We start from the raw sequence: 16353 nt of genomic DNA, 5'->3' as shown, positions 1-16353 counted from the left end.
TGCAAGGGTACTTTGTGGGAAGAAAATAAGTCCTGGTAGGGATTAGTGAAGGGTCCATGGAGGACTCATGTGTGTGGTTTTTCACAAACAAACATAGAACACTTTAGACTCAGAAGAGTCCTGTACTTTAGGAATATTATCCTGGCAACAGTATAAGATGGATTTGAATGGGTAACATCCTGGATAATAGTCCATGCAAGAGGCAATAAGGGCAGTGCCAGTGGGAATGGAGACGAGGGGGACACTTTTGAGAAACATTATAGAGGTAGATTTGAAAATACTTGTCTTCTCATTGAAAGTGACAGTGATGGAGTAGGAGGAGTTTACGGTGACTCTGAGCATTTGAGCCTGGGTGACTAGGAGTATGTCAATATCAAGAACAGAGAGAAAAAACCAGGGAGAAAGGGTAGGTTTAGGATGATTTCAGTTTGGTGCCTATTGAGCTTAAGGTCCTGGCACCATATACTATTGGCACAGTATACAGTTAGAAGGTCTAAAGGAGAGATGACTTCCTGGTTCCTCATTCAAATCACTTAAAAAAAAAAATTTGTTGAAAGCAAAGGTGATGGTGGTTGGGACACCGGAATGGCAATGTGCATTGGTTCGTTGGGATACATAAATCCAGAACCCAGGAAAGAGGTCTGGGCCAAAGGGATAGCTGGTTGTCGGTCAAGAGCATTAAAATGATAATGAATCAGGGGATTGATCGGTGAATCCCCCTTGGAGAAAGAGAGGAGGGCCCATGTCATATAAGAAAAGGGAGACCCAGGAGATAAAGGCATCACAGACGTTAGGAGAGTACACACCTACAAGGAAGGAGCCACAACATTGTCAGATGCCAGAGAGATCAAGGACAAAAGAAAAAGTTGACTGGGTTTTACAGTGAGTGCATCCTTGATGATCTTGGTAAAAGCAATTTTACAGGACTAGGTAGGATGAATAGTAGATTACTGTATATTGTGGTATAAATGGGGAATGAGAAAGTGGAGACAGCAAAAGTTAATTATTTTGAGATTCAGAAATTTGGTTAAGATGGAAAGGTGGGAAGGGCAGCATGTGGAGAGGCCCTAAATATGAGGCCAGGCTGCTTCATGTTCATCTGCAGAGGAGGTGGAGCCAGGACAGAGGCAGAGGCACTGAAGACAGAGGCGAGAGAGGTGGTTAGAAAAGTAGGATTTCAGAAAATGAGTCGAATAGGAACAAGAGTATTAGTGTAGGAATTAGCCTTGAACAAGAGAAAGGACTCCTCTTCTTTTAAAGCAAATCAAAAGGAAGAAAGGAATGAAGAATAAATGTATTTTAGTTTTTTTGATAGAAAGGAAAATAAAACAAAATTATTTTATCAATAGTTCTAAAAAGGAAGCTCAGAAAACGGACTTGAACTATAAAATCTCTTGATTGCATATATAGAAATGATCCCTTTTAATTGGGAAAATAAATCTATTAAAAATATATTATCTACTATTTTATGTGACCCAGTGATTCCTTATATTTCCATGGCTAAGTAGCAATTTATTAAAGTTATGTGTGTACAGTGTGGTTCTTTGAAAACAGGGTTTATTTGTAGCCAAGTTGATTTAATTGTATTATTTAATCTTATATCAAAAGATATCCCACTGTGATGGATAAATTATATGTTCTGATTATTTTACCACTTTTCAAATAGTCGTCTTTGGACCAGTAGTGATGAATACCAGTATTATTTAACAGATATATTTAATAAGATTACAGAGATAAGCATGATAGAATTGCTTGAGGGAGGCAGAATTTAATTACCTGTCCAGGACAGTAGAATTAATATCCCTGCTTAGATATGACTCAGTAATGACTTGCAGAGGAACATATTGCTTGTCAAATCTCTGAAAACTCTTTCCACTCTACTTTAGTGTCAAGTGACCACTGCTGTATTTGCAGATGTCCTGGAGGTCCACCACCTGTTCAGTGGCCAGCAGTCTTTCTCAGTAGCACCTTGATGTTCTCAAAGGTCCCTTACAAACCTGGCCTGATTCTGCTTACTGAACAGCAATACAGTAATATGATGGTTGTGTCTGACAGGGGAAGGCCCTGCAGTAGCAGCATTTTGAGCCTTATGACCCATGCCCAGAATGGCCCCCTGGGGAAGGCATAGAAGTGAATTTGAGATGTCTGAAAATGGTGGGGAAGTAGTGGAGCCGCTACATTAAAAGCTCACCTTTGCAGGTTGGCAGAAAGGCAACTTGGCACGGCAGAATTGAGTGTGCTTAGTAGCTCAGTCAATGGATTGGTGCTTTATTTCCAGTCATTTTTTTCAACTCCAGTGCCTCATTTTTGTAGGACAGTGAACATGGAACCAGCCTGATCAGGGAAATGGACAGCCTGGGCAGCAACCACTCCATTCCAAGTGTGTCGGTGAGCACAGGCAGCCAGAGCAGCAGTGTGAACAGCATGCAGGAGGTCATGGACGAGAGCAGCCCTGAACTTGTCATGATGCACGATGATGAAAGCACGATAAATTCCAGCTCCTCTGTCATGCACAGGAAGGTAGGTTTCATGGTACCATTCACCGTGCTAGGCTTCGCCAGTCATAGTGAAGCCAGTTCAGGTCACTTAGCTTCCAGACATTTTACCTTTTTGCACCTGAAATGTGCCCTTGACAGTTTTCTTACAGTAAAAAGACCATGAAGGACTATCCAGGCTGCATCTGAGCCTATTCCTTCATCTTCCTTTCTCATGACTCTGATATCCGCCATCATCAATAAATAAAAATAAATAAGGCAAAGAATCCAGCAAGTCCTTCTCTAAACCAGCAACCTTAATATCATAAATCTTCAAAGGTTCCTGAATGTGACCTGTTGGTTGTGTCCTTTTAGAAGTATGTTTCTTAGTCTATATTCCCAACATACTATTTGTTTTAGAAACAGTTTCTACTCTTTTCTGCTATTTCTTTGATTGTTGATAATTCTTCTAAGGCTAGCACTCCACCGGTTTAAATATTCTGACTTTTGAGTGAATGATCCTGTGTTTTTTATTTTTGTGTTCTTTTCCAGTTAAAGATCCTCATTTTATATAAGCCTATGCTGGATGATTCATAAGTTGAAATACTTAATGAAAAATAAGAAAAAAATTTTAAAGCTTCTTTTAAAGTAATTTCCATGAGTATTTCACAGAATTATCAATAATTCTTCGTAGGAATTCTCCAAAAGTGTTTTAAGAGTCCTTAAATAAACAGCCCATGGTATGGAATTACAGAAATGGACACTATAATTTTTGGCTTATCAAGTATGTGTGAGGGATATATGTATTTTAATGAATGGCAGTGATCACATTTTAATTCCATTGAGAAAGTATGTTTAAGAAATTTTTTTCACTTAGATTCTATTGGTTGTGCTTTTTTCTTAGGAGAAATAGGAAATTGAACGGGAAAAGAGGAAGGGCAGGAGAAAATATATTGGTGCCAGTCATGAATAGTGGATGGCTCTACGTTTACTTTCTGGAATTGATGAACTTATTTATTCAGCAGATATTGGTGTAGACCCCTACTATGTGCTAGGGACTTTATAAGACCCTGCAGATATAGAAGGAATAAAACAGACACAGTGCCTTCACGGAGCTTATTATCTGTGGGAGAGATTAAGCCAATAATGACACAAATAACTACATACAATAATGTAATTATGGCTTGTGACCAGCCTGGGCAACACAGTGAGACCTCATCTCTACAGGAAAAAAAGAAAAATTAGCTGGGCTTGGTGATGCACACTTGTAGTCCCAGCTACTTGAGAGGCTGAGGCGGGAGGATGGCTTGAGCCCGGGAGTTCAAGGCTGTGGTGAGCTGTGATCATACCACTGTACTCTAGCCTGGGCAACACAGCAAGACCCTGTCTCCCCCGCCCCCCGCACAAAAAGTAATTATGAAACTTACTCTGAGTAAAAGGAGGACTTAATCTAGCAGGGAGTAATGGAAACCTACCTGAAGAGGTGATATTTAAGCTAAAACCTCAAAGACAAGTAAAAGCTAGCTAGCTTGGGGCAAGAGATGGGGTGAGTCAGAAAGCGACAAGTACAAAGGCCCTGAGTGGGACAAAAAGAACTTTGTATGTTTGAGGAAGAGGAGAAGGCTGGAAAGGTGAGAGCTCGGTGAGCTTTGTGGACGGTGACTTGGGACCAGAGACTCAGATTATTAGGAAGCCATGGAAACGGTTTGAGGAAAGGAGTGTTATCAGACAGAGGCAGAAATCTACTGAGCACAGCATGGCCAGCTGGCCTGTTGTGAACGCGGGCAAGTGGTTGTGTATGAAGAGAAGAAAAAGTTTTGCTGGACTGTCTGTTTGTAAGGAGCTATCATAGGTGCTGACAGGACTGGTTCTTTCCTTTCTGTTACCTCTGGGGCTGCACGGGTATAGGAAACAGAAGACAAATTCAGTTGGATCTTTTTACTCCAGAACTACTCAGATGGGCACCCAGAATTAGAAGAAAGATACTACGAGTATAATCAACAAGAAAGAAGACCCTGGTCTAGGACTCATAGGGGGTTTTAATTTTAATTTTGGCACGCTGTTGTACAGCTACCTTGTGGCAATACAGGTCTTTCAACTCCTTTTTTGTCCCTGATGTAATCACTTAAGAAGAATAGATATAATTTATATTCTGAAATAGAAGGTAGTTATATTTATGATCCACAACAAATATATATCAGGAAGAATTTGTTATATGATGTATTTCTTATTTTTTATGAAATTTGTAGAGGAAATATGGAAGGAAATCAAGACACATTTGCAAATAAAACTTTGAGGTAATTTTATAAGTAGGGTAGAAAAATAAAATATATTAATATATGAAAACTTATTGTTAAAAATGGTATCTCTTCCTGAAATCCATTTAGTTCTTGTACCTGAGCTTAAAAATACGTTATCTTTAAAAAGAGTAGAAGTAAAAAATTCTTCATAAAGTTTATATTGATTGGTTTACTCAAATTCCTAAAACTTTTTCATTTGAGGACATAAATGAAATAAGATCTTAAACACTCAGTAGAAAATTTTGTATGTTGAACTTGGAAATGAGGAAGCTTAATTTGTAGTTCTGTCTGCCACTGTTAGTTTTATTTTACTTGAGACTAGTCACAAACCTCTCTGGGCCTCAGTCTCTCCATCTGTAAAATTAAGATTTGTCCTGTATGATTTTAAAGTTCCCTTCCAGGTTTAAAATCCTGTGCTTTTATTCCTGTAATCTTTAAAGAGGCAATTCTCACCCACACCTCATCAAGGACAAAGTCTGTTCTTACCTCTTATGTTTGGATTATTTGGATTATATTATATATTATATTATATTATATTATATTTGGATTCCACTTAAGATTTCCCTTGAAAAGGGTTTTTTTGGGGTTTTTTGTTTTTTTTTCCCCTAAAAGCCACGGCCCCAGCCAGTCCCTTCTTCTCCATGTAGATGGGATGGTGGCTACCCTCCCATATTATACATGGGTACAGATAACATGTGCATCACAGGTTGGATTCTGTAGGAAGCAGAGCTGAGATAGTTTAGCCCTGCAGATTTTTTTTTTTTTTTTTTTTAATTAGGAAGTTCCCTTGGGATCAACACCTGTTGGAGGGAGGAGAGGGCAAAGTTGAACTGATGTGCAGGCCTGATGACAGCCTCAACGAGCCCCATATGGAGCCCTGGAGCTAAAAGGGACTTTCAGAGTTGTCCAAGCTGGGCAGAAAGAGCTGGTCATTCATTGAATATGGGCAACCCAGGAAGGGTGTGAACTTGTGCGAGGCTGCTCTGTGCAGCCGACACGATCCCTAACGGAGCTGACAGCCGTACAGTTGCCAACAGCACTCTCAGGCAGTTGGGGCAGCGAGTCTTTCCTTACAGGAGTATCTGGATACATTTCTGAATCTATCATAATTTTCATAAATTATGACCACAAAGATAATTTTAGAAAGAAAGGAAGCAATACTGTTTTACAAAACATCTACCAGTTTTGCCTAGGTTCATGTCCAAAACCTTAGAAAAGCCTCTATATCATTAAATTACCATAAGATAAGCAAAGTTTTAACCATTGTCTCATTATCCTATTTTATTTTCTTTAATATTTGTCACTATATAAAATTATGTATTGATTTTTTTTTATTTCGTGACTAGAATGTAAATTCTGTTAGGGCAAGGACTGTGCCCGCCTTGTTCAGCACTGTCTCCCCAGTACCCAGAACAGTGCCTGGCTCAGCAGACACACTCAGTAAGTGACAGTAGAATGAATGAATGAATAGACCAACCAACAACAACAAAAAAAGAGGATAAGTGAATTATTAAATATTAAGCATCATGATATTCTGGTTCATCGAAAATAATGGATTAAAAAGAGTTCATCTTAAATATCTTTATGGTTTGAAAGAGTTAAAGGAATAGAGTTTCTCCAATGATAATACCTAAGACAATAAGAACATGCTTAATAAATACCAAAATACGAGAATAAGGGTGAGGAATTTTTTTGTCCCCCTTGATTGTTATAATCAAGCAGACATATCTTAAATGAGTCAAATCATAGATCTGAAACAGACTACCATTTTATATAGGAAGTAAATTCACTTTTAAAGGCCATGTGTAACTAGTGAGAACGTGACTTGAAATTAACTGCTCTGCATCCGGAATGAGGATGCCCTGATTTTAGCAAGACAGCTCTGCTATCACAGAACAAGCCCCCAAAATGTAAAGTGGGACACTGAAAATTTTCCTTTCACATCAGAATTTCCGTTACTTGTCTCTCTCCAGTCCTTGCCTCTACTCTTAAGTCTTTCCCAGGCCCTGATGGGATCCTAATCTAATCTTTTTTGAGCAAGAATGATTTGATAAGTCTAAAAGCACATTCTGACAAAATAAACTTTAAGTGCTTATTTTTTCCCCCCCTGGCTAGCGTTGCCACACGACTTTTCCCAATAATGAGAGTGTCGCTGTATCTCTAAACTGGTAGTTCCTCAGGAACGTCTCTTTCCACCTACCACCTAGCGTGGTGTCTGTTGCATAGTATTCACTCAGAAAATGTTCTGTGAACTAAGTTGAAGTGGACTTTTATAGAACACAACTCTACACCTCAATTCCTAGTAAATTCTCAAAGGACTCTGGGGCAAACTTTTAATCCAGATTAGCTTCTTTGTTGTGATATTGCCTGCTTCTGAGCCTCCACCCTACTCTTTAAAATCATTGCGTATACACCAGTAACAAACAGATTTTAACATTGTCCTAAGCAACAAATTCTATTTTTTTTAATTTGTCACTTAAAAGGTATACTTATTTTGCTAAAGTCTAAAATCAATTACCTTTGCCTGCTACTGCCTTCTATTAATATAGATCATAAGACTTTAATATATTAAAAGCATTATTCTTGAATCAATGTTGTTTTAGGTATACCTTATGAACTCCAGTCATAATGGCCCCTTTTTAGGGATTATTTAGAGAAAATAATTTCTTTTTCTTTTTCTTGTTTTTCCTCTTTTTTGGTGGAGACAAGGTCTTGCCCTGTTGCCTAGGATAGAGTTCAGTGGTGTAATCATAGCTCACTGCAACGTCAAACTTCTGGGCTCCAGCGATCCTTCTACCTCAGCCTCCCGAGTAGCTGGGACTACAGGTGTGCACCACCACACCTGGCTAATTTTTCTGGTTTTTGTGGACCTGGGGTCTTGCTCTTGCTCAGACTGGTCTTGAATTCCTGACCTCAAGTGATCCTCATGCCTTGGCCTCCCAGAGTGCTGGGATCACAGGCGTGAGCCACCACACCAGGCCGGAGAAAATAATTTTTAAAAAATCATTCTACCCTAACTCCTAAAGCTTTACTTGGCCCTTCCTATTAGTCAATGTTAGTTCCTTTTTTCCCCTCCTTTTAAAAAAAGAAAATCTTTCACTCTTTTCATGGGAGAAAAAAAGAAACGTCCTTGAGGGGATAGGATGTTCTAGTTTAATTTTCACTTGCATCAGTGGCCTTTCCTATTATTTTTGCTGAACAGAGGGGCGAGTTCTTTGACCCTTCAATTCACATTTGCCAAAGTAAAAGTAAATTAACATATGAAGGTAATGTTTCTTAAACAGCAGTCATATGACACCTCTCTGTAGTAACATCTTTCTCCTTAGGCTTCTGCTAGTCATCTTTCCTCCCTAACTATCCTTCCAGGTTAAAATACCCTTTTTCATTTTCTCCTCCCCTTCCTCTAGCCCCGGCTTTTGATAGCTACACCTGCTTCGACAATAATTCAATAATTTTGAAATGAACCAAACAAAAGAGAGGTGGTGGGTTTGCTGATCCCTTCTCCACAGCATGAAAAGTGTGGGAGTCTATAAAAAGGCTTCTTGTCACCAGATAAAAGCCATTTTTAGATACACCCCCCCCACACTGTGTAAAGGTGTGCTTGTGTGTGTGTCACTATTTTACAACTTTCTTAGAGTACAGAGTGGCAGGTTTTTATGAAATACAAATTTGAATTCTGTTAAAGAATCCAAGAGAAAACGTCATTTTCTCAAAATCTCCTCAGACCTATATTCTTGGGTTTGTTTATTCAGCAAACATTTGCTGAATGCCTACTAAGTATCAAGCACTATGCCAGGTGCTGGAGAGACAGATTTTTGAAACCACATTTACTCTGCTTTCAAAAAACCCCACAGTCTCATGCAGAGACAGACAAGTAAGTATGATGAGTACACGACAAAGGTAAACCCAAAATCTATCTGAGTCCAGAGGAGTGGCTTCTATGGTTAAATGCAAGTTAATTTAGAAACTCTAGGCAAGTGACCAGACTAAGAATCTTCATTTCAGAAGTATAATAGACCCTTCTATTTAGAAGGGAAAAACTGCTAAATAAAAGTAAAAACCCTCATGCAGGGTGCAGTAGTAACATTCGTGCCTAATACTTCCCCGTATTGCACTATCGTGTATAAAAGTTCAATCCTTTTTACAGAAGATTTCGAGCAAACATTATGACAGCTTTTTGAATCTGAAGGTTATTTTTTATGATGAAAGAATGTAAGTTTACCATGTTAACATGGGTTTCCTTAAAACTGGTCTCCAATCACATTGGTATTGCAAAGAGCTATTTCATTTGTTCCTGGATGATAATGTTCTAAAGATAAATTATAACCAAGCCATATAATTTGTCTTGGTAAAATAGAGCATGTTTGTTCTTAATCTTCTAAAATAATTCTTCAAAGATTTGGCCCTCTTATCATTATTTGTAAATAATCTGCATACAGTGACTTACTGCATAAAATAGCGAACTACCCTTTCTATTATTTATCTTAAGATATGCACAGTTCAGACACTCTGGGAACAGATAGAGTGGTCATTTTCAAAAGGACTGCTACTTGAAAGGGGACTATAACCCACAGATAATGTACTCCGTAAAGTTAACTCTTTAATTTGTCTGGACTCACTTCTCAAGTCACAGTTCCCTCTTTTTTTTTTTTTTTTTTTTTTTGAGACAAGATCTCACTCTGTCTTCTGGACTAGCTCTCTGCTACCCAAACTCCTGGGCTCAAGTGATTCACCCACTTCAGCCTCCCAAGTAGCTGGGACTATAGGTGCAGGCCACCATGCCCAGCTAAGTTTTTATTTTTTGTAGAGACAGAGTCTCGCTGTTGGTCAGGCTAGTCTTGAACTCCTGGCCTCAAGCAAACCTCCCACCTTAGCCTCCCAAAGTGCTAGGATTACAGGTGTGAGCCACTGTGCCCAGCCTCTCCTCATTTTTTTTTAATTTCAAAATATTAAGAGTACAAATGTTTTTGTTACATGGATAGCTTTTATAATGCTTAAGTCAGGGCTATTAGTGTGCCCATCATCCAAATAGTGTTCATTTTTGCTTCATTAAGTTGTCTTTGGAGTTTTGAACCTGTTCTGTGTGATGGAATGAAATATTTAAAAATTCGTTTCTTAATGCACTTGAAATGGATATCCACTCTTAGACTAAAATTTTTTTCCCATTCTGTGGTCTCTTACACAATATTTGAAGATTTTTTAGTGATGATTTCTGTTATGAAACTGTTCTGGAAAACTAAGAATTCTTTTATAAAAGGAAAAAAATGTTAAGGGGAAGCAAAGAGTTATACTGTTAGCATTATTACATTTACACTGGATTAAAATTTTGGACCAATTCTCCGGACCACCTTCTCAACTAGCATTATTTTAAAAATATATTTTAGTGGCTTATTTAATTATCTATGTGTCAACTAAAATCAATGTCATTTCAAGTTTTAACTATTCCAGTGTATTATATTTTAGTGGCTTATTTAATTATCTATGTGTCAACCAAAATCAATGTCATTTCAGGTTTTAACTATTCCAGTGTATTTCAACTTCCCTAAGTTTATTAAACATAGAAAATATAGTGTGGCTTTTAATTGGATAAGCAAGGTCCTAAACCCAAAGTGCTTTTTTTTTTTTTTTTTACCAGAGATAGAACAAACTAATAAAATTATACATATTTGTGCATGAGTAAGTTTTGATCTGTTATGTAGACAATGTGGAGTCTGATGTCACTGGTTATCTTTGTAAATCAAGTTATTACAATTTGAAACTGAGATGCTGCCCATATTTCAAGTCTCCTTCTCAGTCCGTGTGCTTAATAAGTTAGCCAACGGATACTCACCAAAACTGTGACTTGTCAAGGCCTCCTGTAAAACCACAGACCTCTACCTAGTGTATCTCTTCTGATCGCTGGTATTTAAAAGCTTCTTGCTTTTCTGGGACTGTAATATTAAGTCCAATTTTGGACATAAATGTAATTTATTAATAAACATACAGTAATATAAATGTAGTGGGTCTCAGTGCCTTCCTCTTTAGAACCTCAGACCTAGTGCATGAATCCCAATCACACATTATGTTATGAAATAAGAGTTCAGATTTCCTGAGAAATAATATAGAATAATTTTAATCAACCCTTCAAGCATTTTCTTATAAGTTCTTTAAAAATGGGTCAAGAGATGCAGTTTTTAACATAAAGCATGGTCTAATGGAACTTTCTGCCATGATGGAAATGGTCTATATCTACGCTATCCAATATGGTACCACTAGCTATAGCTACTGAGTACTTAAAACATAGCTGGTGTGACTTAGAAACTGAATTTTACATTTTATTTCCTTTCAATTAATTTTTAATTAATTAATTTTAATTTTTAATTAAAGTAGCCACATGTGGCTAGTGGTTATCTTATTGGATAGCACAGCTGTAGAACACCCCTTGAATTTGATACATATGCCCTCACTTGCAAGTTCATTGAAGACCCCTTTGTTATGTGAACTACAATATATAAATTAAAAAAATTTTTCTAAACATATAATAGATGTAATGGTACACACCTTACCAACACATTGAAACATTTTAAATTTATAAGGAAAAAGAAAGTAAGTCTGATGATAAATTTAATGTTGGATGTTGGCTTTTACATAAAAATCTGGATGTAAAATTTAATTCCCTTCAAGGAATATATGTGTTTTTTTGACTTTTAAAAATTTCAGGCTATAATAAAATTTTGTATTTTATGAATCTCTTTAATTTTTGTTTTCTGATGAAGGAAAGAGCAATTAAAAAAATTTCAAGTAGTCGTGGACAAAATGCAAAATTGACTTCTCACAAATGGTTTCTCCTACAACCCCAGGGAAATAAGGAATTAATTTCTCCTTCCACAGCCTGAACATGTACTATTTAAAAATCCCCCACGGTTGTACATGTTTTTGAGCTACAAATTACAATCGTATCTTTTTTTGTGAAGGGTTAGAGCTACTTAATGACTGACCACTTCATCTTTTATGGAGAGGAGCATTGTCCTTTGAAAGCATTTTCCCCTTTAAAAGTCATTTCAGTTGCATTTAAGAACATCCATTATTATCCTTCCAGGGAATGCTATTTTTCACTGGGCATTAGAAAAAGATTAATCATCTTTGCCTATCAAAAAACATAGGCTTTATTAAATCAGTCAAAGACATTAAATTCCAGCTTTACTCACTCTAGTGACCATACCGATGCTGAGTTGAGGAAGAATTTGTGAAAGTAGCATTTGGTTAAAATTGTACGCCTGTCTCTTTAAATCTAAAAAAAAATCCTTTCAGAAGCTGTAGAGAGAAGGTGCTAGAACTGTGTACGATCATGACTGGAAAGCAGGATCCCTCAGTGACTGCCGAATCTTCCCAGCACAAGATAGAGAGGCAGTTCAGCACAAGCCTACACTGGTTCTAGGCAGAACGATGATCCTACCGAACAGATCTCAAATAAAATTAAATTGAGAAAGCAGATCTTTCAAGGGAATGAGGCGGAGGCTCGCTTTTATGTTAAAAGCCACCAGCATCCTCCTTGCTAGACATGGACATGACATTTTTGAAGGAATTATTTGGTTACAGCGTTTTAAGCAAACTGTTCTAAGGAGTCTGTACATTGCATTGTTTTTTCTATTCTTTTTTTCTTTTGCATATATGTAATTCTGGAGGTAAAGAAAAAGCCTGCCAGGGATTCAGAAGGCATCCCACTAGCGATCAGCTGACATTCCTAACTGAAGGCTGCAATGTGTTGCTTATTCATTTTGTACCGTGGGAGCTGCGGGGACTAGCAGAGAGCTAAACTATGCATTTCAAACAGCAGTGCTTGTGCAGAAAGAGGGGTGAGAGAGAGGCAGCCGGCGAGGAAAGAGCACAGCTGGACTTTCTCCTTGTTTTTATCCATTTCTGCAGGATCATGTATTCATAAGGGATGAGGCGGGCCACGGCGATCCCAGGCCTGAGCCGCGGCCTACCCAGTCAGTTCAGAGCCAGGCCCTCCACTACCGGAACAGAGAGCGCTTTGCCACGATCAAATCAGCATCTTTGGTAAGCAAACACCCCTCTACCCACCTTCCCTTCCTTCCCCTCCTCCCCATCTGGCAGCCTCTCGCCCTCCCTGAGCCTCTCTCGGCTTCATGGACGGGAGGAAAGGAGTCAAGAATGTTTTCTCCCTCCTAATAATTTTATTCAGTTTAGAAAAAATCTGTTGGCATAGCAACCTGATCTCAGATATTTTAGCATTGTCTATGGCATGGAAAAAAAAAAAAAACCTTTGTGTGTGTATGTGTGTGTATTTGTATATGCTGTATGTGCAAAATGTAAGGCCTTTGAGATGAAGTTGCTAGCCTATCTAATTTTTTAAAGGCTATTTGTCTTTTCATTGAAATGCATAATGCTAAAAAAATTTTTTTAGGGTATTGATGTATGTGTATGCATGGTACTATTCTTTTTCTATAGATGCATATGTGTCTATAATGTATATACACACATCAAAAGATAAAACACAATTTTTTGTAAATATATGGTTGCTAGCTGATGTATATAATTGTAGAAAATAAGATACTTGCTTCCCAGGGATGGATTGCTGGTTCGTTCTGGTTCATTCATTTATTTATTGCAACAATGGTAGTGGCTGCACTTCCCCATTTAACCCCTGAAGAATTTCCTGGCACCAATAAAGCAAGGAGGGCTTTGTAGGAGAGGATAGGGATGATTGTGGAAGAAAAGAGACTGTAGGATTCTTCAGCATTTTTACTATTGCAAATGTGATTGCTGGATGCCCTTGTAGTAGCAAAAGGGGTGTGTGCTGGAAGAGTTAGTTTTCATGCCTCCTCCCCTTGGCCCCCCACGCGTGCGCGTGCGCTCTCTCACACACACACACACACACACACACACACTCACATCGTTTCATCCTTGGCACTCTAAACTCTCTTTCATCTTTTGCTTCTGAATCTCACTTCTCAGCCATAAAATTATTGAAATATTAGTTGTTTTGCCCAAATTGATGTTAGAGGTCACATGGGCAGGAAGAGTTAGTGTACACTGCTTGGCTGTTACATTTAGAACCTATGATGACATCATCCGAGGCCGACCCAGAAATGATCATTTTTCTTGTCCTATTTTTTAAACCTGATTTCTACTTTAATTTCTCAAGTCTTTTAAAGGCTTCGATTATCTTTGAAATTTATAATGCATTATAATCTTTGAAAGCCCAAATACAAGGAAAATGGAAGTTAAAGCTCCTACATATTGCTATGCCTGCTGCTGTCTAAAAGCAAGCAATTTAACTTAGACTGCTTATAAATAAGCCCACTTTTAAGATCCTTTATGCAGAAGTTTCTTGTAATGTCTTTGATGGGCAATTTTTCATTTTAAAGGAACGCTGTGCTGTGCAATGGAGGTCTTAAAATGTCCCCTATGTGTTTGCTAATGATAAGCACCTAAAAATATGCTTTTGATTCTAAATAAAGCATCATGAGATTATTAAATAATAATTATCTTCATGCCGTGATAGCATACAAAAGAATAAATGTGGTATTTTAGAGAACTGTTACTACTTACTACACACTCTTGTGAGACTTGTACCTTTAACCAGACCTGTTCATGTTGAGATGAGGAGGAGAAATAGCAGCCATGGAGCATCAGAGCACCATCAGCAGGTTTTACATGTGGTGCAGACATTATACCAAGTGGCTTCCCCCCTCTGGGACAGGTTCTCTTCTTTTCTCACTTGCCACACCCTCATTCCCACATCATATATTCATGACCTCTTCTGCCTCCCAGCAAGATATTACTACGGCCATGCCAGCATAATCTCGTGCTCGCATCTGTGAACTCACCCAGGGCTACTCTGTGTGTGTATCAGCCATCACAGTCTTCCTCCCTGTGGATGATAAAAGCTGGCTCCCTACTAGGCCACCGCAGGGCTATGGGCAAAGTCCTCAGGAACCCCTTGAATCCTACAGGCTTCAGAATGCCCATCCAGAGAGCAGCTGGGATCAGTCTCACTGATGGAGTTTTGATTTGCTAAAAGGCCCCTGCCCCGATGTTAAGTGAAAACCAGAATAGCGGATAGGGTGTTACCTTAACCACAAAATTAGTTGCTTCTGTGGAGCACCCTCTCCAAATGTAGTGCGTTGGGAGTCATGGATGGGATTGATGGAAGTTTATCAGAGTTCAGTGGTATTTGTATCTAGTGATTTTTAAGGAGAAAAAAATATGAATGGAAGGGGGAAATGGTATGGTGGTTATACAGTTCCATGTCCCATTTTGGGCAATCTAACTATTGGTATGGACCTTTTAATGTCTGTTAGCAAGTACTACAATTCTGCTACCTATTATATTATTTCAAAGGCTAGTTCCAACAGGAGTATATAAATCAGGAACGCTAGACTGTCATAAAGTATTTAATTTTTTAAAAATGTATCATGAATCCTATTGTTTTTCATGGATCAAATGAAAAGGACTGAAATGACATAAACAACATAAAAGTAAGAGCAGGATCATGGGAAAGTGAAAGTCTAGTGTAATCAATAATCAAGTCATTGCTGGAATCTTGCCTCATTTCTCATAGTTGGTAGCATGATTTATTGATTTATTTATTTTGGTTTTACTCTTTCTTTATAATCTTCTAGGAGAGATGCTAACAAGTCACAAAGAGGCCTAAAAGTGAATAGTAAAAAGGGGAGAAATTTAGAAAATAGTTTTGCAATTACTAGATAAGTAAATGATGACTGTATATTTTAAATCAACTTGCAAACTGACCAGAAAATATTTCTGTTCCTAAGATTTGTTTTATGAGCCTACCTATTCAACACAAACCTAACAGAGGCCTAGCTTTGTGCTTTTTCCCCTTAGTATCACTTTCCACATTGTGCTTTTGAATGAGATTATTGACAAGTAGTGTATGAAGCCCATGGGCTGAGGGCTTGGACTGCTAGATGTTTTTATTAGTTTGGCACCTTAGTCCTGAGATTTTTGTGTTATTATGCACTTCTGCACAGTTGCATTTGTAACAAAGGAAAAGAAGGACTATAAACCTTGATACTGGAGGAAACCTCAAGGAAAGTTTAGAATTCCAATTTTTTATTATAATTTCCTAAGGGCAGAGATTATTGACCTTATTTTGAAGAATTAGGAAAAGGAAGGGAAATTTCGTGGCATCTTTTTTATTTTATCCTTTCTTTTTCTTCTTCTGTAAGGAAGTGCATATTGGGCTGATTTGTTATCTGGGAAAAGGAATTGCTTATATAGTTCTTCAGAGTTATTAATCTGACTTCTTGGGCCTTTGAGATGTGCCTTCCTTGAGTTTTTATGGAGAGCCTAATATTTTAATTAGATTAGTGAGTCATGAGGGTGTTTTCAGCTGTTGCTACGTCTGATGTCATTTCTTCTGAAAACTTTATGATGCGCTGGGTCCCTGGCAGTTTCCATAGTAGATGTTAGTATAAAGAGCACTAAGGCCATATCCATCAGACAATTCAGCTTTTGGCCTTCTGAAGGAATTCTTGCTGGAATGCAGTGGTCTTATTGCACAGGTGAATTTATGTGAGAACACATGTTAGGGAGATGGGCACAAGAGAGAA

The 16353-nt window shown here is 38.0% G+C and overlaps 1 protein-coding gene across 1 annotated transcript in view; it reads left to right on the top strand.

Moving 5' to 3' along the window:
- The window catches only part of TAOK3 (TAO kinase 3), a 154748-nt gene that overhangs the window by 110662 nt on the left and 27733 nt on the right, over positions 1 to 16353 (top strand). Inside the window, exons 13-14 of the mRNA XM_069497520.1 lie at positions 2314 to 2520; positions 12680 to 12814. Of these exons, the coding sequence (XP_069353621.1) occupies positions 2314 to 2520; positions 12680 to 12814 (342 nt within the window). The remainder of the gene's footprint in view (positions 1 to 2313; positions 2521 to 12679; positions 12815 to 16353) is intronic.

This window comes from Eulemur rufifrons, chromosome 21 (assembly GCF_041146395.1).
Source record: "Eulemur rufifrons isolate Redbay chromosome 21, OSU_ERuf_1, whole genome shotgun sequence".
NCBI classification, from domain to species: Eukaryota; Metazoa; Chordata; class Mammalia; order Primates; family Lemuridae; genus Eulemur; species Eulemur rufifrons.
The sequence above is the reverse complement of the archived record's forward strand: the minus strand, read 5'-3'. Positions and strand labels throughout refer to the sequence as shown.